The following is a 24,233-nucleotide window of genomic DNA, read 5'->3' as shown; positions in this document are numbered from 1 at the left end:
TGATATTTTATAAAATTATTATAATCCCTCCGTCTTTATCAAACTATTCATTTTTTTTTTGGTACATCTTATATAATAAAAGTATTTATTTTATTTTTTTTAGTAACTTTAGTGTCTATTTAACATTATATATGCATTTAAAATTTATAATATATTATACAAATATTATTATTTTTATATTATATAATATTAATAATATTATTTTACTAATTTCTACTTTATTTTTAATACTAATATACATTAAAGTCGGAAGTATTTTTTATAATCCAAGTAGGTGTAGTAAAAATCTAAATAAAAAATAAATAAATAATAATAATAATAATAATAATAATAAAGAAAGAAGAAGGAGGACTATATATAAAATATGAGTCGCATTTCCTGGGAATAAATAACTAAACAAAAAGAAGCGCAAAAATAAAAACACGCTTTGCGTACGGGAACGCCGAATATGCTAAAAACAAAAGGAGAGTCGCATTTCAAGCTAAACACGCTTATAATATATATGCTCTATTGGTTGGAGCAGCGGCTTTTAGGTCGCTCTACGAATTGCCAACTGCTCTTTCACTCTGATTTCGCAGATCGATTGAATCGCCGACAGGGAAAATGAGCGGAGCCGGGAAGAAGATTGCGGATGTTACATTCAAGGCGGGGAAGAACATTGATTGGGAAGGAATGGCGAAGCTTCTGGTCTCCGATGAGGCTCGCAAGGAGTTCAACACCCTCCGCCGAGCATTCGATGATGTCAACACACAGCTTCAGACGAAATTTAGCCAGGTCTGTTGTTTGATTTCAAATTTTGCCTCATTTTACTTTGAATTTTATGGCGATTGAATTATCGCGCGATTAACTTGTGCTTTGAGCTCTCCGATATCGGCTGTAGCCTTGTAGGGGATTTCTGTAGAATTTGTTTTTCTTGATTTGTTTCATATCTTTTTTTGGTTTGTATTGTTTGGTGTTTTGGAGATTTAATTTAATTTTTACATTTCTATTCCCCTCAAGAAGTTATTGGTGCTGGGTATGTTTTCTGTTTGGATGACTTTGAAGATGCGATGATTATGGACAATATCATCCGTTGAGTGCTTAAGTTTGTATCTTGGCTTCTTTTTTTTTAAAAAAAAAAATATATATATATATAGCGATTAAATTTGGGCTACATTAGAAAGCTTCAGAGCTTTTTTAAATTTTCATTTATTTTTATATGTATTCATATATAAAGGATGGATGACCTGGGTTTAATGGCTTTGGATATGTAGTCCATTTATTTCCAGATTTTTTTCATGTCGTAATCACCTTGTAACACGGATGGAGTTGCATTGTTCGTGGTCCCTAATAGTGGACATTTCCATTTCTTATTTTACCGCATAAGAAATATATTGATGTCTTTCATTGCTGGGCATGCGGTACTGTAATTTGTTGGTCTTTTGAGCCACGTGATGGAATATGCATAATCAAATACCTGTCTGTGCCTAAATACATAATTGAACTGGACCATTTCCTTGTTGATAAGAATAGATGTTTATGCCTCTAAATTAGGACTCGTCTGTTTTGTACAAGTGTATAGTATCTTAGTTATGGTTATTCAGTTGATCATATTTATAGTAGGTCTAACCATACATAATTCCATGGATTTTATATTTTAGGGCTTCGAATTCGATCCTAATGGTGAACTTAATTCACACACTATTATGTATTTGATGTGGGATATGAGTTCCTTCGTCATATTTTGAATTCTTTCAGCATGTTCCCTCACACTCACGTAGGTTTCCTTCCTAAATTTTAGTGCTTGAACCTTTCTTTTAAACTAATATGTCATTATCAGAAGACAAATGCAAGCTACTTTGATCTGATGTCATGTATAAATTACAGTAATTGTTACTATGTAGACCATGTATAGTAGGCTTTAACCGTAGATAGGTCCTATGAATTGCCTTATAAGAAAATAATATAGATGTCAAAGGTAAAGTAAGAAGACAGAAGCATTTGGATTGACCATTAAGATTACAGTTTTCTTAGAAGTATTTGGAATTTTGGACGGGTAAAATATTGAATGTTTAAATTTTATAAATGATGATTATAAAGGACATATATAATACGTGATCATTTTTATTTTTTTAATTTTCATTTCTCTATAGCTTAATATATGAAAAATATTATTGATATTAATCTATACATATCATATATTGTATAATATATTAAAGAACGTTATTTATATTGAGAAATTTATGTTTTAATCTATTTACATTTTTATATCTAGGTAATATGAAAAATAAATGTATACAATTATATTGTTTTTTCAGTTATATCATATGTATAAAATTATTAATTAAAATTACTGAACTAAACAAATACTACTTATACTAGTATTAAAAAAAAAAAAAAAAAACAGTTATCAAGCTGAAAATTAATAGTTTGAGGGTACTAAGCATTAAAGATGTCTCATTCTACCAGCTTCTGGTTTAAAGTAATTAAGTGTGTGCGTTTATAAAAATTATGACATTTATATTATTCATAAAAAAAAAATTCAAAAAAATATCAATTCAAACACCTATTTTTCATTTTATATAATATACTAAAAATTAATTTTACATTCAAACCATAACATCAATATATATTTATATCACATCGTACAACTATTCAAATTCAAAATTTTTACTATCCGACTCTGTCACTGTTTAATTTATATGCTAATTATATTTATTGAACTTTTTACTATTCTTCTTGAATAATATGAAGGAACCAGAGCCAATAGATTGGGAATATTATCGGAAAGGACTTGGATCTCGCTTGGTTGATATGTACAAGCAGGCTTACGACGGTGTGCACTCTCTTTTCCTTGTCTCTTCCTTCATATGTTTCCGTGCTCTGTGTCAAATGTATTATGTTCCTATATTATTTAGTAGTAAGTTTCTAAATTCATATATTATCTGTTCAGGTTTTTGAAGTTAAATATTATCCTTGTCCAAATCTTAGGAACACTATGCAGCAAACTTGGCTAAAATTGGCTGTCAGTGGTATTCTTTAGTATTATTAACATTAGTATATGTTATTGGGCAAGCCATTGAACGGGATGTGCATATTCCTCATTTTTGGGATTGCGCTGCTGTTATGTTATACTAAATTTAGTAATAGCTATTGGGAACTTAAATGCATCACGTACTAAAATGCCTCAGCATACTAATCTATTCAAGAATTTGGTAAGCTTTGCTATGAATATAAAATCTGTATATGTGCTGTTTTTTCGTCACCTTATTTGATTTTTTATTCCCTGATTTATTGCAGAGATCAAAATTCCACAGTATGTTGACACTGTGACCCCTCAGTACAAACCCAAGTTTGATGCTCTGGTGAGGAAAATGAAGGATTTTTGTTGTTTTTATGCACACTTCTCCCTTGGATTGCCTTGATTAGAGGTAGAAATAATACATAATTCGTGCATCCAGCATCGTGAGGCGCACTGATATTCCAAAACAATATGTTTTGAAGTAGCTATTAAGAGTTACTTTTTGCGGAACTTTTATCAATGGGGCTTTCCCATACTTATCATCTTTTTGCACCAGAAACCAATATAGTGTGTGATCTTTGTTTTATTGGATCTATTGCTGTTGAAAATCATGAACTGATTCTGATGGTTTAATATCTCATCATTTTACCTTTTCCTAATTTATCGATTCGTGAGTTACAGTTGGTAGAGTTGAAAGAAGCTGAGCAGACATCATTGAAGGAGTCGGAAAGATTAGAGAAAGAAATTGCAGAGGTCCAAGAGTTGAAGGTAATTTTAAGTTACTCTGTCTGCCATGTTCTAAGTTTTACAGTAAATACCATACCCCCTCTCACTCGCTGCCCCTCTCTTTCTGTGCAACAGAAGAAGCTCAGTACCATGACAGCTGATGAGTACTTCGAGAAGCATCCAGAGCTAAAGAAGAAGTTTGATGATGAAATTCGTAATGATTACTGGGGCTACGGCTACTAAGATTGACTTGATGCTGCAATTCTTGGAGCCACATGTAAGGTGCCATCCTCAACTTCAATCTTGTTCTATTTTGAAATAAAAAGTTTAAGAACCAATTTGTGTTTCCAGTTTCTTGTTTCTCGGATTGCCTAAATATAATCATCCCTGTGGCGCTCGTTTATTGCTGCTTCCATATATTGCTTGTTGTCTCCTTTCCTTTTGTGCCGACAGAATTTGATTAATAATTTAGCTTTTTGAACTCTACTTTCTCTATGTGTGTACTTTTGTGTGCGCAGTTTTATGTGTCGATGCTGCCTGCTAAGTGCTAACTAATAATTAGTAGATTTACAGCAAAGATCCCAAATGTTTATTTGGTTTTATTAAGGAATTGAAACGAGAGACCTATAAGTTTTGTGTATATGTTGATTATACCGTGTATATGTTTATCATGCCGAGCATTACAAATACCGATTGATTTGTAATCCATTTAGTGCTTTAATGAAAGCATCCCTAGTAAGATCTTTGGTAGAGATGACTTCTTTTTGGATCTTATCATTATTAAAATCATTTATACATATATATATATATATATAAAATAAAATATAAAATCATACATAAATATTACTATGTATTTAAAATATCACATTCAATATTTATGTTATTTTAAAAATATTAATTTATATATATACACATACAAGTGAATAATTTAATATAATCAATTAAAAATTTATTAAATATATATATTTTGTTATGTAAGTTAACTTATAATGTGGTAATATATTAAAATATTAATATTCCGTAACATTAGCATTATTATTAATTCTAAAAAATATAAAATATTATATATATTTATTTTTAATGTTATATATATATATATATATAATTATAAGTGTTTTTGGTTCTTCCTTGGCAAGGAAATGACGAGTATAATGAACAAAACAAGAATAAAGGGTACAAAATAATGACACCAAATTGTGTTTGGCAACTCCAAAATCCTACCCCAAATCTCTAAACCTGTAAAGAATGTTACTGACTATATGCATATCTATATACTCAAACAACAATATCATTAGAGAAAGATCATTGACATTTACATTTGTTTATTGGTATACAAATCATTGACATAATATATATAAATAGAATGGTTAACATTTTACAACAACAATAATGATCTCACATTGGACATATAACCAACTTGTATATATAATAAAAACACACAGCCATGGATACTAAATGTCATCCAACTTTGTCAAGGGTTGTTGTTCTCCGGACATGAACAGTTGGAATTAGTGGCTTTGATCTCTGTCTTGCTGAGTGTATTCGATCACTGTCTTGCTCGGTGAACCAGGTGGGATGGAATTTGCTGGACATGCACTGCTGAATGTGCAATATCCGCATTTCCAGCGCTCCTCGATTGGAGCGTACTCAGCTTCCCTTTTCCCCAGCCAAAAGTCGTGAGAAGACTTGATTTTATCCTTGAGCCAGTCGAGCTCATAAGGGAACTCGTCTTCGCCTAGTAAGGATTGATCTTCTTGTAGCTCGTATCTGTGTACCAAAAGAACATTGTCGTCTATAACAAAAGGAACATATGTGGAAGAACTAGCGGCAGTATTGAACTTAGAGCTATTATCTCATTAAAAAACATGCTTCGGAAATGACAACAATTAAACATAAAATACTATCTCTGTCCAACCAGAAAATATACGATTTTTTAATATTAATTATTACTATATCATAATGTAGTATAAATTAAGAGAAAATAACAAAAATACATTTATTAATTTGTCCACTAAATTTACTCACTTTCCTTTCTACTTAGTCCACTAAATTTGCCCCATTACTAATTTTGGTCAAATCAACAAATCAAACATTTAAAACTATTATCGTTCATTCTACATTTATTTACATCTAATGCCACTACTTTTATTACATTATCTCTCTTTATTTCTTTCATTTTTAACTAAATTTCCATGATACACTTAACTATCTTTTTACTTTTATTACTTTTTTAATAAAATATTTATTTTTCTTAATCTCCGTGCCGGACCCAAATACTCTAATTTTAGCAGACGGAGGCAGTATTTACTTTTTGGCTAGACGGAAAGAGTATTATTTTTTATAACTTACATGCTTCTTCGTATCTAACATAAAAAAATACATGCAAGAAAGAACCAAATGTGTGTCCCTTCTAGTTTTCAATACTTCTAATAGAAACATAAATGTATTAGCACAGTGAAACCAATTCATAACCAAAATGCCAAAAGTTAAGAAAGAACGGTAGCCATTACCAGTTGCATTATAAGCTCACCTCAGGAGTAGCCTGTCGTGAGCTTGAGGCAGCAAACAACAACTGTTTCCGAAATATCTTACCACATCGATGAGAGTCTGAATGCCGTAAAAGAAAAGCATAAATTACAATATGAAATTCAAACCATAACGTAGAATTGAAACCGAAGCGTTGAGAAATCTGTTTACCTCTGAAGCAAAACCAGATCCTGCTGCATTCTCTCTAATTTTCTGGGATAAAATTTTATTGGGATTCAATGAAAAGAAATCGAAAAACTTTTGCGAGGGAAATTTATTAGTGACTAAACTGTCCCACATGTACTTGTAGCACATCAACTGGAGCCTGTGGAAGAAAATGAAACAAATTGATCGTAAGGTGCAAAATCAAAACCAGTTCGGTGTGTCTGGTTTCTACATCAAAAAACTATTTAAACTCAACTCAAAATTAAAAAATCAATTTCAAATCAAAACTAAACAAACTCATATACCTTCCGTTTCTCTTTTGTGGTTCACGTGGAAGTGTTGGTTTTCCCCGAGTTTTAGTGTCAACTAATACTGGAATTCTTTCTGTTTGGGACATCCGCACTTCGTCTAGCATTCCAACCATCCATACACCTTCAACCAAACCTACCCTGAAGCCACATTAAGTTAATAATATACATGTTATCAGCAAGCGTATAATAGATATTATTTGAATATCAAAATCATCCAATCGATTGCATAAAGCCCACGATAGTAACGGAACCGGGGAAAGTAATACAGAAAAGACAGCAATATTATTATGCAGTAACATCAAAGATTGAAAACAAACTGCATTTGATAAAAGTCATATATAATATCAAAGCAATATAGCAATAAGGATGTGATTACTTTCAAGGATTATATGATACCACTTTGTGGTCTTCATCCTCCCAAACTGCTGTCATAAAGATTACCCAATTATGGAATATTAAATTCTAAGTGACTTCCGATAAAAGAATTATTACATCATCTGAAGAAACATTGCCCTACAAAAATCACTAAGTGATTGTGGGTAGGTATATTCTGGAAATTAAATGACCCTCTCATCCAAAAAATCATCATATTGTAAAAATTCATATTTAACACCTTAAACTTGCATGCCGGAAGCATTCTTTCTAGCCTTAATATGTGACACTTGTTCATTAATGAGTGACGGTGCTAATCGAACATGGAATCTTCCCATTCTCATACCAATTTAAATGATCATACTGCCTAAAAGCTTTCGTTTATAGAAAAATAAATCACTGCATACTTATTCATATTTAATTCCTACAGCAATAATCACATCTATCTAGTTGTAGAAGTAAATAATAAATTCGACATACTTACAAAGGTAACTCACGTGTTAACCCATCAAACAATAGCTGGTTTGCACCAACAATAAAATTCATAAGTTTAAGTGCCCAAACATCTTCAGCCGATTCAACATTAACTTTTACCCTTTGTATCACCTGTCCACAATCATAAGAAATGTCATAATGTCCGAGCATACAACAAAATATAAAATTACTCAAGAGAGAGAGAGTAGATAGCAAGTTACTAAGCACAAAATATCACGCCCAATGTTGAATAATAAACACAAAATAGAGAATAAAAAGGTAAAAATCAACGAAGAAGATATTTATGAGGGTTAACTCCTCACTAGCATTTTTATGAATTCACGGCAGTTAGGTTTATAAGTTTTCATCATGTATATATCAAAACAACATCAAATTCGGTTCCTTCGATAAAAGTTAAAGTAACTTGCACCATACCTAACCCAATTCCTATCCTACCGAAATCTGGTGTAGCCACAATGGACAGCGGCTCTCACTTAACTCACTCTGCTCGAGCCACTGCCCCTTGGAATTGAACTACAAAAATGAACACTCTAAGTCTCTCTTTATACCAAACAAAACACGCTTGCATAGATTTTGCAATTGCACACCAAATTTAGACATGCGCATCAGAATTTTATACAGTCATAATTCATAAGGAAGCTACATTAAAAAATCAAAGCATCCACAGCTAGATGTTCCTAAAGCTAAAAGTAATCATACAATTCAATTTTCTCATTTTCAGCATATAAATTCAAATTTTTAAAGCAACAAGATAGTGATGCTTGTTAAAATAAGAGTTTCGGGGCATACCTCCTCTTCCAAAACTGCATGACGGGCGCTCCCTGCTAGCATAACTTTTGTAGCCTTGGGTTTGCCAAAGAATAAGGTGTATTCCATTTGCTTTTCACACCATTCCTAAACAAGAATATAGCTAAAATTAAGATACCTTTTTAATACAAGACTGATAATAGTGAAAGCACTTAACGGGCTTTGTTAGCCTTAAAGCAAAAAAACAAAAAACATACGATGAATTCTCCATCTAAGCTATCTAGGGTGTATTTCTTACAGAGAAAAGAATAGAATTGCAAACAAAAAAAATATATTATATAAATCAATTATATTTACATCACGTCAAACAATTAGACTTTACTATTCAAACACAAAATCAAAAAAAAAAAATAGTAGCAGAACAAATTTGTAAGCAAGAAAAACCAGAAAGACATCAATGCTGCAGCCTCACAATCACAACATAAAATCATTGATTTGTAAATCATAAATACTGAATTACCAAAATAAACTGAAAATAACTATATTTCGGTATACAGAAAAGTGTATTATACCACTAAAAAAGTGCTGAATATATCAAGATTTTGGTAACATATGTGGTACTGATTTCGGTATATCTGTATGTTTTTCAACATTTTTAAAATACCTATCCGGCAGCTCAGATTACTTGTAGGTCGAATAAGCCCTTCTGGAATAAATATTCAAGACAACAAAATAAATAACGTCACTATAAGATCATCTACAGGAGAATGTATAGTGTAAGCTAGCAAAAATTCAATTCAATTCACCACAAACAAACACATAATCATTTCCCCTCCGATCCCTAATTGAAACTTAATCATGTAAAATTCCGCCACTAAAATTTACACCATAGAAATCTATAAACCCTAGGAATTTTAAATTACCGTGGCGGTAAGGTCAGTAACGGATAGACCTCTTCCTCTCCGGAACCGATAGAGCAACGGTTCCGATTCCCTAATTTTCTTACTCTTATTAGGGCTATTCGATCCGACGACGCGGCCGCAGTCCTCGATATCAGACGACCGGTTATCCGTGCACGCCGATAATCCGCGCTTGGACATTAGAGTAATTGAACGAATCGATTTGGCATTCCGGCAAACCGGAGCAGAAGGCATAGCGGCGGCGGCGGCGGCGAGGGCAGCTTCAATGAGTGCCATTTCCTCTTCGGGGATGATCTCAATTGGGATTTCAGCGGTTCTGAAAGCTGAATTGTGGGAGGGAGAGGAGTGGGGAGGTGTGGAGGTCATGGTGTTGGGGGTTGGGGGCAGTGACGGTTGCAGCCACCGTCGCCGACGCCGATGGGCGAGGGAAGTAACGGATCGTGTAGGAAACTTCGGGTCGAAGCTTTGCCTTCAACGGTCTCAAATTTTATTTACTAATTATTAATTTTGTTTTTTTTATATCACCTTCCAATTTCCAACGGTCTCAATTTTCATTTTTGTTTAATTTATATATATATATATATTACATTCCAATTTCCAACGGTCACAAATTTTGCATCCTTCCCCTTTTCATTTTGTACTCGAATGGATGTGTTTGTTTGTTTTGGGTTTGGATTTTGGATTAGGATTTTAATAGGAAAAAAATTAAATTGGAATAGTTTATGACGGGATATAAATAAGTATTAATGCTATGTTTTGAATGTAAAATTAATTTTTAGTATAATATAAAAAATAAAAAATAAATGTTTGATTCGATGTTTTTATGAAAAAAATTTGAATGAATAGTACAAATTCCTCTATAACTTTTCAAACAAACACACCCTAAGAGCATCTTAATCGGTCACTTTATGACTTTTATGATTACCTTATTGGTTTTTATTATAACAAAATTATTACTTTTATAGAAAAAATAGTTATCACACATATACTGTTATCGTTTATATTTCTTAATAAACATATTGACAAATAGTTTTCAATTATTTTTTGTTCATCCCAACTTTTAATTTAGTCATATTTGTATGTAAAAAAAAAATGATAGCAAATTTGGAAGTAAATCTTTTGTATTTTTTTTTAATCTGTCATCATTTGGAACAAAAATATGTCTTCATAAAAATCTAATATTGATTCAAATTTTATGACATAATTACGGAGGTGTGTAATGTTCTAGATGAGACATGTAAAACAACAAACACGGCACACCAAAGACAATTGAAAACATTCACCAAAAAAAAAAAAAAAAAAACCGAACAAATTTTTGCATTAATTTACAACTGTTACTATGATAGAGACATCCACTTATTCGGTACTTCAAAACTCATTTCACATGAAAAATATTTGCTTACGGCATATGAAAAAAAAAAACTAACTCTACCACCTCACATATAAATTATTTTATTACAAATATAAATCAACAAAATTGCAAATGAAGCTATTTTATAAATAACATGATCATTTATAATTTCAAATATATAAAAATAACTCATATTTGACTTGATAGTGTGAAACAATACGAAAGAGCCAGACACCAAACTCAATGCAATGCAATGCACAAATAAAATAGATCTGAGTACATCATAAATTCAAAATTGCAAAATTAAAATATCAATTCTACATAAAACATAAATTGTAAGATATTTAACATTAAAAATATTTATATTTGTATTTAAGATATTTAATTCACAATATAATAATTAATATTGAAAATAAAAAAAATAATAAAAAAAAGAGATATGAGATAATATTTCAAATCAATTTTAAAAAAAACAACCAAGCAGAAAATTAAAATTAAAATTAGGGGTCTCTCTTCTCATTCCGTCCGGACTGCTGTCCTCTGCGACTTCCCTGCTTCTGACGATCACTGATCACCGCGTTCTGTGGCTCGAGATGCTGCGTCGGTTCAAAACTCCCTCCCTCTCCCTCCTATTGTTAATTTTACCCGCCGTTCTACTGCTGAATTTGATGAACAATTCTTCGGTAGGAGCTGAAGTCATAACCTTAACCGCCGAAACGTTTAACGACAAGGTAAATTCATTGTAGATTTCCCTGTTGCAAGTATATTGAGTGGTGGTGGTGCGCTCTCGTGGATTGAATTGAATCTACACAAGCAGAGTTTGGTTAGATCTCAAGTTATAAAATGGGCTTCTTGCGCTCGTGAATTAATGAATTTGGAGCAGCTTGGTTTGAGGGTTTTGTTGAAGATTCAATATTTCTACTTCTATTTCTTTTGATAATTTTGTTTTAGGTACTTTGAATGGAAAATATTATCTAGGGTTTGGGATTGTGTGATATATGCTATTGAGATCTTTAGTAGTATAAGGTAATTTAATGTTGCAGTTTTTCTTAAATTCTATCGTTATATGCTAGATCATACTGTAGCTTTTGCTTTGAGGAAATAGTGGGAGAAAATAATTTATGAAGTGAGATGACCTGAACTCAGATTCTTCTTTAGCTTGTATAGATATGTATGCTCGAGATTTTTTTTGAGGTTTGTGTATTTCATATTTAGGTGCAGGAGAAAGATACGGCATGGTTCGTCAAGTTTTGTGTCCCTTGGTGCAAGCATTGGTAAAGATCACTTCTGGTCCTCATCTTGTATTTTTATTTTATGATAAGTTTTGCTTGCAAGTTCAAGTTTACTTGCTTTATAATTGTGGTTAAATTTGTTTTTCAGCAAAAACTTGGGAACATTATGGGAGGATATGGGGAAGGAAATGGAAGGTGAAGATGAGATTGAGATTGGAGAGGTTGACTGTGCAACAAATAAGCCAGTGTGTTCAAAAGTAGATATACATTCTTATCCAACATTCAAGTTATTTTATAACGGAGAAGAAGTTACGAAGTATCAAGGTAACATATTTTTGTTTGCCTCATGAGAATATTTCCTTTCTTTTTTTTTCATAATGAGCTCTGCTTTACAATGTGAGATAGGATGCCACTCATAAGAAATATATGCTAAAGTTGCATTGTAGCGTTTATCTAATAATATCCATAATAAAGCAAGCATTGAAATTTCAGGAAGAATTAAAATGAAACAGAAGAGGGTTTTCAATTGAGTTATAGTGTCCTTGATGTATGTATAATTAGACAAGATTGAACAAATGCAATTGTTCTGATTTATATTTGATTTAATAAAAATGGTTTTCCTTAGATGAAATCAAATCATATTTGTAAATTGAGCATATTTAATATGATAAAACTGTATGCATTTGTTTAATTGTTAAGAGTTTATATTTCACTTTTATAGACAAATTGAATAAAACATTGTACGATTATTATAAATCTAGTTGTTCTTCACAAGAACCAAAATAATAAAGAAATAACTCACGGGCCAACCATTAACAGTAATTAACCTAATTAAAGTCTAAGTAAGCCAAGAATCAAACTAGAGAAATCAGCTTCAGCTGATCTTGCAATGTGCAGCAAATCAGCATCAAGTTAGTGTTGGGTCATAACTGGGGCAGTTTAGTGAACTTGATCTCACTCAAACAACCCTGATCTTGCTTAGGTCTGTTCCAGCGTTTCCTGCACTTGATTGAAACCGAATTAAGCCAATTAAACTGAAAAATAAGTAGCAAGTACAATTATGAATTGAGGAAATTAAGCTAGATAAGGTTTCTAATGCATCAAAGCACAACAATGGCCTTATGGCTGCAGTTAACTTTATGACTTGATGTGGCTCCATTGCATCAAAGAGTGTTGTATCTATCCATTTTAAGATAGGCATTTCAATATTCCAATTAAATTGACCCCAAGTGAACCAAAAAGCTTCAACCTTCCAGCATGGCGGATCACATTAGCCACTATAAAGCCCGCAATGCTACTTGACAAAGTAACATTGCAAAAATCCCACGCAATGGAAACAACATGATGTGATATAAATAAGTGTTGATGCGATGTTTTGAATGTAAAATTGATTTTTAGTATAATATAAAAAATGAAAAATAGGTGTTTGATTTGATGTTTTTTGGAAAAAAAAAAAATGGGATGAATAGTGTATTTAAAATCCAATTTCCCAAACAAACACACCCTAAATAGCCATAAAAAAATAAATAAATAAAAAAAAATGTGATTTCCTTATCCAAAATGATGACTTAGTTTAAAATTAATTTTGATGATTTCGAAGGACATTTGCAATATTTTTTTTTTCTTAATTATATACTTAATCCACATGTATTATTGCTCAATCCCCATCCCTCAAGGATGTGAACTGACATTTGCGATTTCTTAATTCTTAATGTTTCAATTCACTGATGGCAAAAACTACAAAATTCTGTGTTAGATATCTGGCTGTAAAACACATATATGATATTTGTGCTTAACATAAATTATAAAATATTGTGTCTAACTTTTATTGCATAAATTACCTTAATGTTATGAAAATTGTGCATAGAATTTCTAAAATGATAGGATTTTGTGCACATATAAAAGGATTTTATTCACCATTGTGGCTAATGTGAGGGTGGATAAAGCAATAAACTATGCATCTATGGTATTATGTATGATGTACTATTGCACAATTTACCCTGAAAAATTCTTTTGCACTTCACTATAAAGTTTGCTTTTGTTGCTTTCATAACTTTGTTTCAAAAATAAAATAAAATCAACAATGGAAAGACCTTATTTCATGGCTAATTTGCATCTCAATCACGACTTCCTGCTAAAAAATTGGAGCTCTAAGACCTCTTTGGGTCATAATTTTGCTCCATTAGAAAATGAAGTAAGAGATATCTAGTCTGTTTAGTTGGTTTTGTCTTTTTTTTCTTTGTTTGTTTGATAGTGGTTTGTAAATCTACATGTAATATTTTATAGAGTAAATAATGTGTTTCTATAGGAACTTTGAGGGTTGAATAGTAGAAGAAATGAAAAGAAAGTTGTAAAGTGAACACACCCCACAAAGTAATGGAAAAACAATTATAATAAATCTTACACAAAAGGGGCTCAATGTTGTAACTTATTAGTATGGTTTATGTTTCACATCATTATATAAAATTTTATCAAATCTAACTTGATTTCTTTATGCCCAATGTTAAGTATAATTCCGATTAGGATGATCAGCTTGAACAATAAAGGTGAATTGCTTATGTGTAGTGCATAGATCGATTAAAAAATGTGCTAAAATCTATTTCATGTCTCCACTATCACAAATATATTTTCATGTCTCGTGATCAATGGTAATTTCATTCTTTATCACTTGTGCATCTCTATTTATATGTGTGAGTTTTATCAAAGCCATTTTCTAAATTTATAGTGTGTCTCAAAATGCATCCGTGAACTTGCAAGTCTGAACATATTGTCTATCCGTGCTGTTGACAACAGGTCCTAGGAATGTCGAATCACTCAAAACATTTGTTTTGGAAGAAACTGAAAAGGCAGCTACAAAGGCGCAGCAGGACAAGGATGGTGAGTTGTGATTTCACCCATACAACTGAGTTCGACACGTTCGAATCTGTCTTTTGGCCTTCAAGTGGCTAAATCAAATTGCATTATGGCTTCAACCTACCTTACAAGGTTGAGGGAAGGTGTCAAATGCTTGGTGGCTGCCTGGCTGGCTGACTTGTTTGAAACAGCAGACGTATACTCTCTCTCTCTCTCTCTCTTCTCTCTCTACACTACAGCCATGAGAATTGATTATTAGCTTTGCACAATCAATTTTTTTTGTGACCATTCAAATCATATATAATAGCTGTTTTGGTTGAAGTTTTGTTTGGTTATACTACACCAAGTACTTGTGCTGATTTCTTCTTTCAGTTATGGTAATCAATTGGTTTTCCACAGTAACAGTGCTAGTAAAACATAAAACATATAGGGTGTGTTTGTTTGTGGATTTTAGGTCTTGGGTTTGGATTTTTGAACAGTAAAAAGTTGAATTTGAATAGTTTTTTGTGTAATATAAATAGAGGTTGGTGTGATATTTTGAATGTAAAATAAATTTGTAGTATAATATGAAAAAAGAAAAATAATTGTTTATGTGATATTTTTGAAAGGGAAAAAGAATCTAAATAGTAAAAATCTATGCTAAAAATTACAAACTAATACAACCATATTGTGTTTGTTGAATGTGTACTGACTCTCTGTGTGTAGATATATGTTTACAATTGAAATTGAACTACTTGCTTCATGTGATATATGTACATAGATTGATGTGATTTTTTTACCTAAAAAACAAATTTTACTGGAAAATAAGAAATGAAAAATAAATGTTAGCTAAATATGTTGGAGGTAAAAATAGAACATCAAAATATAAAGCTAACTCTTATCGAAAATCCAGGTGCGAAATACAAAAATTGCAAATTAATGTAAAATACAAAAGTGATAATTGAGTGTATATATATATATACATAGTATGATATATTGAATTGCAAAAAATTTGCTAAAAATTTATCTGGCATAAGAAGTGAACTTGTAACCATTAGATACCCAATGCCCTCAAAGCCTGCCTACCATATATCATTTGCCTAGTGTGATTTGTCTAAATTCGACCGAAAATTTATTTAATCAGCTACAGATTCTCATGTTATCAAAAATATAAAATTAAACAATTAATACAAAATATATATTTTATATTATCAATAAATTTTATCATACTTAATATTAAAAACACATATATCCAAAAATTTTAAGTGGACAAACTTATTGACTCCCCTATTTATCAAAATATACAATATAAAATAAATAATATATTACCAAACATCTAGTTAAATTTCTTTTCTAAAAGCACATACAATAACCAAATATTAAATAAAAAACTGTTCACTAAATTCATTGTATTACTAATTTTAAAAAAGTTTTAATTAATACTTATTTACAACAAATTTTACTAACTTTATTACATTCATCCATTTATTATTTATTATTATCTTTTTAACTAAAATTTTCAAAAATAAATGTATGTCACTTACTCGAGGGTGTGTTTGTCTGAAATTTAAATTTTGAATTGAGATTTGAATTTAATAGTTGTATAATATGATATAAATAAATATTAACATAATTTTTTGAATGTAAAATAATTTTTAGTATAATATAAAAAATAAATGATTAATTTGATATTTTTTAAAAAAAAATAAATGGGATGAATATTTTATTTCAAATTCGTACCTAATGTATTTGTTCTAATATGTAGGCCAATTCATGCTCACAAGGGATTGAGGCTCTAAACAGAGTATAATCAAATTCAATCTTAACACATTCAAATAAACACGAAAACACAAGATTATCACATCGCAAAATTTAAACAGAGTTCACAAAGTCACCGGTCGCCATCGCCGGTCAAGTACCCAATTCTGAAAACATGCAAGAAAACAACACAACAGCAACAAATACGAAAAATGTCCGAAAACAAGACCAAGGAATATATTAAAACAGCAATAAACTTGCTTGCCTGAAAGCGGTAGAAAACTTCATTTGGCACCCTTCTTGGCAGCAGCCTTGGTGACCTTAGCACCCGTCGGATCCTTCTTGTCGACATTCTTGATCACACCCACAGCAACCGTCTGGCGCATGTCGCGAACAGCAAATCGCCCAAGTGGCGGGTACTCGGAGAAAGTCTCGACCACCATTGGCTTGGTAGGAATCATCTTCACCATTCCAGCGTCACCGTTCTTCAGGAACTTGGGCTCCTTCTCGAGCTCCTTTCCAGAACGCCTGTCGATCTTGGTGACAAGCTCGGCAAACTTAACTGCAATGTGGGAGGTGTGGCAGTCGAGCACCGGGGCGTATCCGTTTCCGATCTGGCCGGGATGGTTCATGATGATGACCTGGGAGGTGAAGCTGGCAGCTTCCTTTGCTGGGTCGTCCTTCGAGTTCGAGGCAACAAACCCACGTTTCAGATCCTTAACAGCGACGTTTTTAACATTGAACCCAACGTTGTCTCCTGGAAGAGCCTCCTGCAAAGCTTCATGGTGCATCTCGACTGACTTGACTTCAGTGGTCAAGCCAGTTGGGCCGAAGGTCACAACCATGCCAGGCTTCAGGACACCTGTCTCAACACGACCGACAGGGACAGTTCCAATGCCGCCGATCTTGTACACATCCTGAAGTGGGAGTCGGAGAGGCTTGTCAGATGGCCTCTTCGGCTCCTGCACCTGGTCCAGTGCTTCTAGAAGAGTCGGTCCCTTGTACCAGTCGAGGTTGGTTGACCTTTCAATCATGTTGTCTCCCTCAAAACCAGAGATGGGAACAAATGGGATCTTGTCGGGGTTGTATCCCACCTTCTTTAGGTAGGAAGAAACTTCCTTAACAATTTCATCGTACCTCGCCTTGGAGTATTTTGGAGTTGTTGCATCCATCTGCAAATCATTGATATTGTTATGCAAGTATGACACAGAATTACAAATTAAAAAATGTCCAAATTTAACTTGCCTTGTTGCAGCAGCAAATCATTTGCTTGACTCCGAGAGTAAAAGCAAGCAAAGCATGCTCACGGGTCTGCCCATCCTTGGAAATACCGGCCTCAAAACCACCAGTGGTGGAATCGATAATGAGCACAGCACAGTCAGCCTGTGAAGTTCCAGTAATCATGTTCTTGATAAAGTCGCGATGTCCAGGAGCGTCAATGACGGTGCAGTAGTACTTGGTCGTCTCAAACTTCCACAAGGCAATATCGATGGTGATTCCACGCTCGCGCTCGGCCTTCAGCTTGTCCAACACCCAAGCATACTTGAACGACCTCTTGTTCATCTCAGCAGCTTCCTTTTCAAACCTCTCGATCACACGCTTGTCGATGCCTCCAAGCTTGTAGATAAGATGTCCTGTGGTGGTTGACTTTCCGGAGTCGACATGACCGATGACCACAATGTTAATGTGAACCTTTTCCTTACCCATGGCTTAAGATTCAAACCTGCAACAGAGCAAAATATAAATTAGAAACTACTGACGCAGAACATCATTCCGAGGTAAACAAAAATGTTATGATAATATCCATCACTCAATTAATTTCGTTCCTTCAACAATACAAAGGAAGACAACCAGTAAAAATCACAAATAAAGAATTCTAAGAACCATATCTTCAAAACTAATCTAAAAGAGATTGTTCCTCAACCAGATTCGAGAAACGGCGGCTGCCGCCACAGATCTGGAATTACAATAATAACTGAAATCGTCGATTCGCAAACAAGCCATAATCATGATCATCCAACACACATACAAGTACCGTAAGAATCGATGGAAGAACACACAACATAAATGGATAATCAGACATAATAAATCGAAAGTGGATATCAAAACAATTCAAACACAAGCTTCTCAAACGGCGATTCGCATCAAACAGAGAACATAATCAAAACTCAATAGTTCACCGAGCAAAAAAAAAAAAAACACAAACAAAATCAAATCTATTCAACCCATAGGTAAGAATAGAAAAGATCTGACCTTCTTCAACACAAATTCACGACAAAAGGAGAGGAATTCTCCAGAAATCCAAGCAGCAGCCGCGGCGAGAAAAAGGCAAGAAGGGAACGGGGCAGAGTTGAGAGGCTTTAAAAGCGGAAGGATTCTTATTGCAGATTGCTAGGGCTTATGTCGGAGATTTTTCGGAGGTGCAATTACCTATTTGCCCTTATCTATGGCGCAATCAGGAGCAATTGGAATCGGGGCATTTTCGGTATCTCAAAATTAACACATTGTGCAATGGGCGGCCGGCTCTACCGCAGTAGCGGATGGAAAAGTAGGTCACGGTTCAAATGATTCAGAGGGACTGGACCGGCCCATGCCCGGTCTAGTCCATACAGTAAATAACAAAAAAAAAAATGATCATTCAAATTGGCCCATGACCCACTACTACAGTGAATTGGGCTTCTGAGCCCATCAAAGAAAAACACAATTAGAAATGAAAAAAATATTGAAATACCATACATACAAAAATATAAAAATCAAAATTAAAAATTATCAAAATATCAAAAGTTTTACGCATCCACCGGATTTCGAATTAGAATCATAACCCCAAGCGAGTAATAGAATTGAAGAGAAATAAAATTTGTAATAGAATTGAAGAGAAATGAAATTAGTGGACAATGAGAATTCTTTTTTTTTATAAATAGATAATGAATAAAAATTAATCAAAAATATTTTTGATAATTTTTTTTATAAGTTATATATGATATTTTTTAAAATTATATTTTAATAAAAACTTCTTACAAAATTATAAAAATTAAATACTTTAATAATAAATTAAATTTATTTTTTGTAAAATTAAAATAATATAATTTTAAAAAAAAGTATAAAAATTATATAATAAAAAAAGATAATATATATATACTACAACATCATTTCTCTCCATGTGAAAAAGAAATAAAAATAGAGAAATAAAAATGAGACTATTTCCATTTATCTGATCTTGTACTAAAAACATCCTAAGAGAAAGATACGGGAATCAAATGTTCACAAAGTGACATTTTAATAGTTTTTTTTTTATTTTTTCTTTTGTAACACGAGAGTTTGCAATAGTAACATGAGAGTTTTGCAATAGTACGTATTGAGTAAATTCTCGACCAAATTTAATAGTATGTAAACTAGGCTCGAAAAAATAAATCACTCTAAGCGAATCATGTATAATAGAAAAAATTCGAAGGCGTTGGAAGTTCAAAGCCATGACGATTACGAACCGACCAAAGTCAATTTATCATTAGTCGGAGAAAAAAGTAATTTTTTACATCATTAAGAGCAAAGAAGATGGTTGACATTCCATTTCAAATATAGTTATTTATTATTATTATTATTATTTCCATCCTTGTGCTTGCCCTAATTAAACAGTAAATTGGGCGAAAAAAAAAAAAAGAAGTAACAATTCAGCTTGTTATGAGAAAACGAGAAAGAAACAAATAAAGAACACATAAGTTTTACGTGATTCGGTGACGGTGTGTCAACCTACGTCTACGGGCAGGAACCGGAGAGATTTTATTATACTGATTCAGAGATTTACAATATGTCATCCGACTAAGAACCATAGTTGTCTATTTATAAGCATCCCAAAAACACCATAAACCCTAAGTCCATTTGTTATTAATTAAGATAAGCCCAAAAGGAACCTGCCAATTGAAACAGCCCTTTCACTTTGGTTTAGGATCGGGTAGACCGCTAAATCCAAGTCACGTTTCAACACAGTTATTATTGCATTTTTTTTGTCTGATCACAGACAGATTTATTATTATTATTATTTTTTGTCTTATAAAAGATGAAATTTTTATGTTTTTAATAAATTTATTCAAAATTTCTCTATTTTTATTTATATTTAATTTTTTTTAAGTAGTGAAATTGATTATAAATAATAATATTTTTTATTTATTTGTACTATATAAAATTTTATTATTTAAAAAATAATGATATTCATATTATATATATTTCTGTTAAAAATATTTAGAATATTAATACCACTATTTATATAAAAAAATTAATAAAATAATATCATAATTTATTATTAATAACTTATTAATCTATACCAATATTTTATATTATTACCAAATGGATCATTTGATCAATGGACATATGAAGTATAGATGAAAGACCATCAACTATTGTATTATCAATATGGCCTTATTTGGATTAGAGGCGCAATTATTGAACAACTTAGGTCCGTTTCATTGTAAATTGGAATTGGAATTGAATTGAATTTTTTTATTGAATTTAAATTTTTTTGAACTGACATCTTTGAATTAGTGTTGTATTGTAAATATAATTTTAAAATAGTGATGTATTGATTAAAAAAAATTATATATTTAGCTAAATAATTTTTTTAAAGAAAAATAGTACTTTTATAGTAAAAAAAAAATCTAAAAAAAATGTTATTAATAAAAATATTGTATTTGGTGAAAAAAGTGCTTGTTTAGTGTTTTATGCGATGTTAAAAAATTATGTCAATAATATAAAACAATAGTAATATTTATATTGAATTATTAAATTTTTGTAAAAAAAAATTATATTATTATATTATATGAATGTGTCTATTATTATTATTATTATTATTATTATTATTATTATTATTATTATTATTATTGTAATTCATTAGAAAATGTTAACGAATTCATTTAAATAAAATTTATTATATTACTATTATTTAAATTCAACATATCAAATCAATCATTATATATTATTTTAACTAACTAATCATCAATTAATACAATATATTTAAAAAATTAACTTACAACCGAATATAACTCAAACTTCTTAATTCAAAACAAACCAAAAAAATCCAAATCAATTGAATTTTTCAACTTATAAATCAAATAGTTTAATTAAAATTTAAAAAATTATTCCGAAGATATAAAAATAAATAAAAATTGACATAAATGGGCTGAGGGAGTAGTATATATTATTGGAGCATCCGACCCGGTTAGAATCGAATCGGACCCAAACCTTTTACAATAACGAGCCACAGACAGCCCAGAATCGGGTCCTTCTGATTTTTGGGCCCAACCCACGTCAAGATAAATTCAAGAGCCCAACAGCTATATTTGTATACCGAAAATACCCTGGTCGCAACTGTTTACTTGTTTCTGAATGCGCCGACATACGAGGCTAAATTGGTAATTTCATTCCGAAAAATCTCCATCCGACATAAGCCCTAGCGCCTCCGATATACTCGCCTCTTGCCTCCATTCTTCTCTATTCTCTTCTCTTTCTCTTCTGGTCGCCGCCGCTGCTGCTTGGCTTTCTCTGAAAATCCATTTCGTTTCATCGCAAATCCGTGCTGAAGGTCTGGTCTTTTCCCCGTAGGCTGTTTAGATTTCTTTATTGCAGATTCAATTATTAGGTTTTGATTATGTTATCTGTTTGCTGCGCATCGTCGTTTGAGAAGCTTGTTTTGGAAGTGTTTGGATATGTACTTTCGATTTAATGTGTCTGATTTCGATGTACTTCGTGTGTTCTTGCTCTGATTCTTTTGGTGCTTGTATGTGTGTTGTATGATTATGATTGTAAGTGTTTGCGAATCGATGATTTCAGTTATTATCGTGATTCCAGATCTGTGGCGGCAGCCGCCGTTTCTCGTATCTGGTTGAGGAACAATCACTATTAGATTAACTTTGAAGATGTGGTTTTTAGAATCTTTATTTGTGATTTTTACTCGTTGTCTGGTTCTGTGTGGTTGAAGGAACGAAATTATTTGATTGATAGATATTTTGATAATATTACTGTGAATTCGGAATGATGTTAAGCATCAGTTGTTTCTAATTCATATTTTGCTTTGTTGCAGTTTTGAATCTTTAGCCATGGGTAAGGAAAAGGTTCACATTAACATTGTGGTCATCGGCCATGTTGACTCCGGAAAGTCAACCACCACAGGACATCTTATCTACAAGCTTGGAGGCATCGACAAGCGTGTGATCGAGAGGTTTGAGAAGGAAGCTGCTGAGATGAACAAGAGGTCGTTCAAGTATGCTTGGGTGTTGGACAAGCTGAAGGCCGAGCGCGAGCGTGGAATCACCATCGATATTGCCTTGTGGAAGTTTGAGACGACCAAGTACTACTGCACCGTCATTGACGCTCCTGGACATCGCGACTTTATCAAGAACATGATTACTGGAACTTCACAGGCTGACTGTGCTGTGCTCATTATCGATTCCACCACTGGTGGTTTTGAAGCCGGTATTTCCAAGGATGGGCAGACCCGTGAGCACGCCTTGCTTGCTTTTACCCTCGGAGTCAAGCAAATGATTTGCTGCTGCAACAAGGCAAGTTAAATTTGGACTTTTTTTAATTTGTAATTCTGTGTCATACTTACCTAACAATATCAATGATTTGCAGATGGATGCGACAACTCCGAAATACTCCAAGGCGAGGTACGATGAAATTGTTAAGGAAGTGTCTTCCTACCTAAAGAAGGTGGGATACAACCCCGACAAGATCCCGTTCGTTCCCATTTCTGGTTTCGAGGGAGACAACATGATTGAAAGGTCAACCAACCTCGACTGGTACAAGGGACCGACTCTTCTAGAAGCACTGGACCAGGTGCAGGAGCCGAAGAGGCCATCTGACAAGCCTCTCCGACTCCCACTTCAGGATGTGTACAAGATTGGCGGTATTGGAACTGTCCCTGTCGGCCGTGTTGAGACAGGTGTCCTGAAGCCCGGCATGGTTGTGACCTTCGGCCCGACTGGCTTGACCACTGAAGTCAAGTCTGTCGAGATGCACCACGAAGCCTTGCAGGAGGCTCTTCCAGGAGACAACGTTGGGTTCAACGTGAAAAATGTTGCTGTTAAGGATCTGAAACGTGGTTTTGTTGCCTCGAATTCGAAGGACGATCCAGCAAAGGAAGCTGCCAGCTTCACCTCCCAGGTCATCATCATGAACCATCCCGGCCAGATCGGAAACGGATACGCCCCGGTGCTTGACTGCCACACCTCCCACATTGCAGTTAAGTTTGCCGAGCTTGTCACCAAGATCGACAGGCGTTCTGGAAAGGAGCTCGAGAAGGAGCCCAAGTTCCTGAAAAACGGTGACGCTGGAATGGTGAAGATGATTCCTACCAAGCCCATGGTTGTAGAGACTTTCTCAGAGTACCCGCCTCTCGGGCGATTTGCTGTTCGCGACATGCGCCAGACGGTCGCTGTGGGTGTGATCAAGAATGTCGATAAGAAGGATCCGACTGGCGCCAAAGTCACCAAGGCTGCTGCCAAGAAGGGTGCCAAATGAAGTTTGCTGTCGCTCCCCGGTAAACAACGTTATTATTATTCCTGCTGCTGCTTTAATATATTACGTATGAACTATGTTTTCGTGTGCCATGCGTTCTTAGGACATTTTTCGTATTTCTTGCTGTGTTGTTGTTTCCTTGCGTGCCGTCATCGTCAGTATTGGGTACTTGATAGGCGATGGCAATTCACAACTTTGTGAACTCTGTTTTATGTTTTGCCAAACATATGATATGATTATGAAATTGCTTTGTCCTAATTTGTTTTGAATCTAGCGAATCTGCCTGAACCC

At 33.2% G+C, this 24,233-nt stretch overlaps 5 protein-coding genes across 5 annotated transcripts; 3 read left to right on the top strand and 2 right to left on the bottom strand.

Annotated features, from left to right (window-relative positions):
- Positions 1 to 522: 522 nt before the first annotated feature.
- On the top strand, positions 523 to 4,218 carry LOC127239485 (ATP synthase subunit d, mitochondrial-like). The gene is made up of 5 exons (XM_051257667.1): positions 523 to 774; positions 2,734 to 2,815; positions 3,280 to 3,344; positions 3,683 to 3,769; positions 3,863 to 4,218. Exons 1-5 carry the CDS (start codon positions 604 to 606, stop codon positions 3,968 to 3,970), a joined length of 513 nt encoding a protein of 170 aa, XP_051113624.1. The 5' UTR covers positions 523 to 603; the 3' UTR covers positions 3,971 to 4,218.
- A 777-nt stretch (positions 4,219 to 4,995) lies between these two features.
- On the bottom strand, positions 4,996 to 9,733 carry LOC127239484 (exonuclease V, chloroplastic-like). Its single transcript, XM_051257666.1, has 7 exons — positions 9,267 to 9,733; positions 8,386 to 8,490; positions 7,586 to 7,707; positions 6,724 to 6,867; positions 6,425 to 6,578; positions 6,258 to 6,334; positions 4,996 to 5,494 (listed from the first exon to the last, which is right to left on the bottom strand). The coding sequence occupies exons 1-7, from the start codon at positions 9,627 to 9,629 to the stop codon at positions 5,236 to 5,238; spliced, it is 1,224 nt and encodes a 407-aa protein (XP_051113623.1). The 5' UTR covers positions 9,630 to 9,733; the 3' UTR covers positions 4,996 to 5,235.
- Positions 9,734 to 11,101: 1,368 nt separating this feature from the next.
- LOC127239483 (protein disulfide-isomerase 5-1) lies at positions 11,102 to 15,020 on the top strand. Its single transcript, XM_051257665.1, has 4 exons — positions 11,102 to 11,345; positions 11,830 to 11,888; positions 11,995 to 12,170; positions 14,640 to 15,020. The coding sequence occupies exons 1-4, from the start codon at positions 11,208 to 11,210 to the stop codon at positions 14,732 to 14,734; spliced, it is 468 nt and encodes a 155-aa protein (XP_051113622.1). The 5' UTR covers positions 11,102 to 11,207; the 3' UTR covers positions 14,735 to 15,020.
- A 1,494-nt stretch (positions 15,021 to 16,514) lies between these two features.
- Positions 16,515 to 18,851, bottom strand: LOC127239482 (elongation factor 1-alpha). Its single transcript, XM_051257663.1, has 3 exons — positions 18,690 to 18,851; positions 17,682 to 18,159; positions 16,515 to 17,608 (listed from the first exon to the last, which is right to left on the bottom strand). The coding sequence occupies exons 2-3, from the start codon at positions 18,141 to 18,143 to the stop codon at positions 16,721 to 16,723; spliced, it is 1,350 nt and encodes a 449-aa protein (XP_051113620.1). The 5' UTR covers positions 18,144 to 18,159; positions 18,690 to 18,851; the 3' UTR covers positions 16,515 to 16,720.
- Positions 18,852 to 21,870: 3,019 nt separating this feature from the next.
- LOC127239480 (elongation factor 1-alpha) lies at positions 21,871 to 24,200 on the top strand. Its single transcript, XM_051257656.1, has 3 exons — positions 21,871 to 22,008; positions 22,507 to 22,984; positions 23,058 to 24,200. Exons 2-3 carry the CDS (start codon positions 22,523 to 22,525, stop codon positions 23,943 to 23,945), a joined length of 1,350 nt encoding a protein of 449 aa, XP_051113613.1. The 5' UTR covers positions 21,871 to 22,008; positions 22,507 to 22,522; the 3' UTR covers positions 23,946 to 24,200.
- The last annotated feature ends 33 nt before the right edge of the window (positions 24,201 to 24,233 follow it).

This window comes from Andrographis paniculata, unplaced genomic scaffold, assembly GCF_009805555.1.
Source record: "Andrographis paniculata isolate CXL003 unplaced genomic scaffold, ASM980555v1 Contig77END, whole genome shotgun sequence".
Classification (NCBI taxonomy): Eukaryota; Viridiplantae; Streptophyta; class Magnoliopsida; order Lamiales; family Acanthaceae; genus Andrographis; species Andrographis paniculata.
The sequence above is the reverse complement of the archived record's forward strand: the minus strand, read 5'-3'. Positions and strand labels throughout refer to the sequence as shown.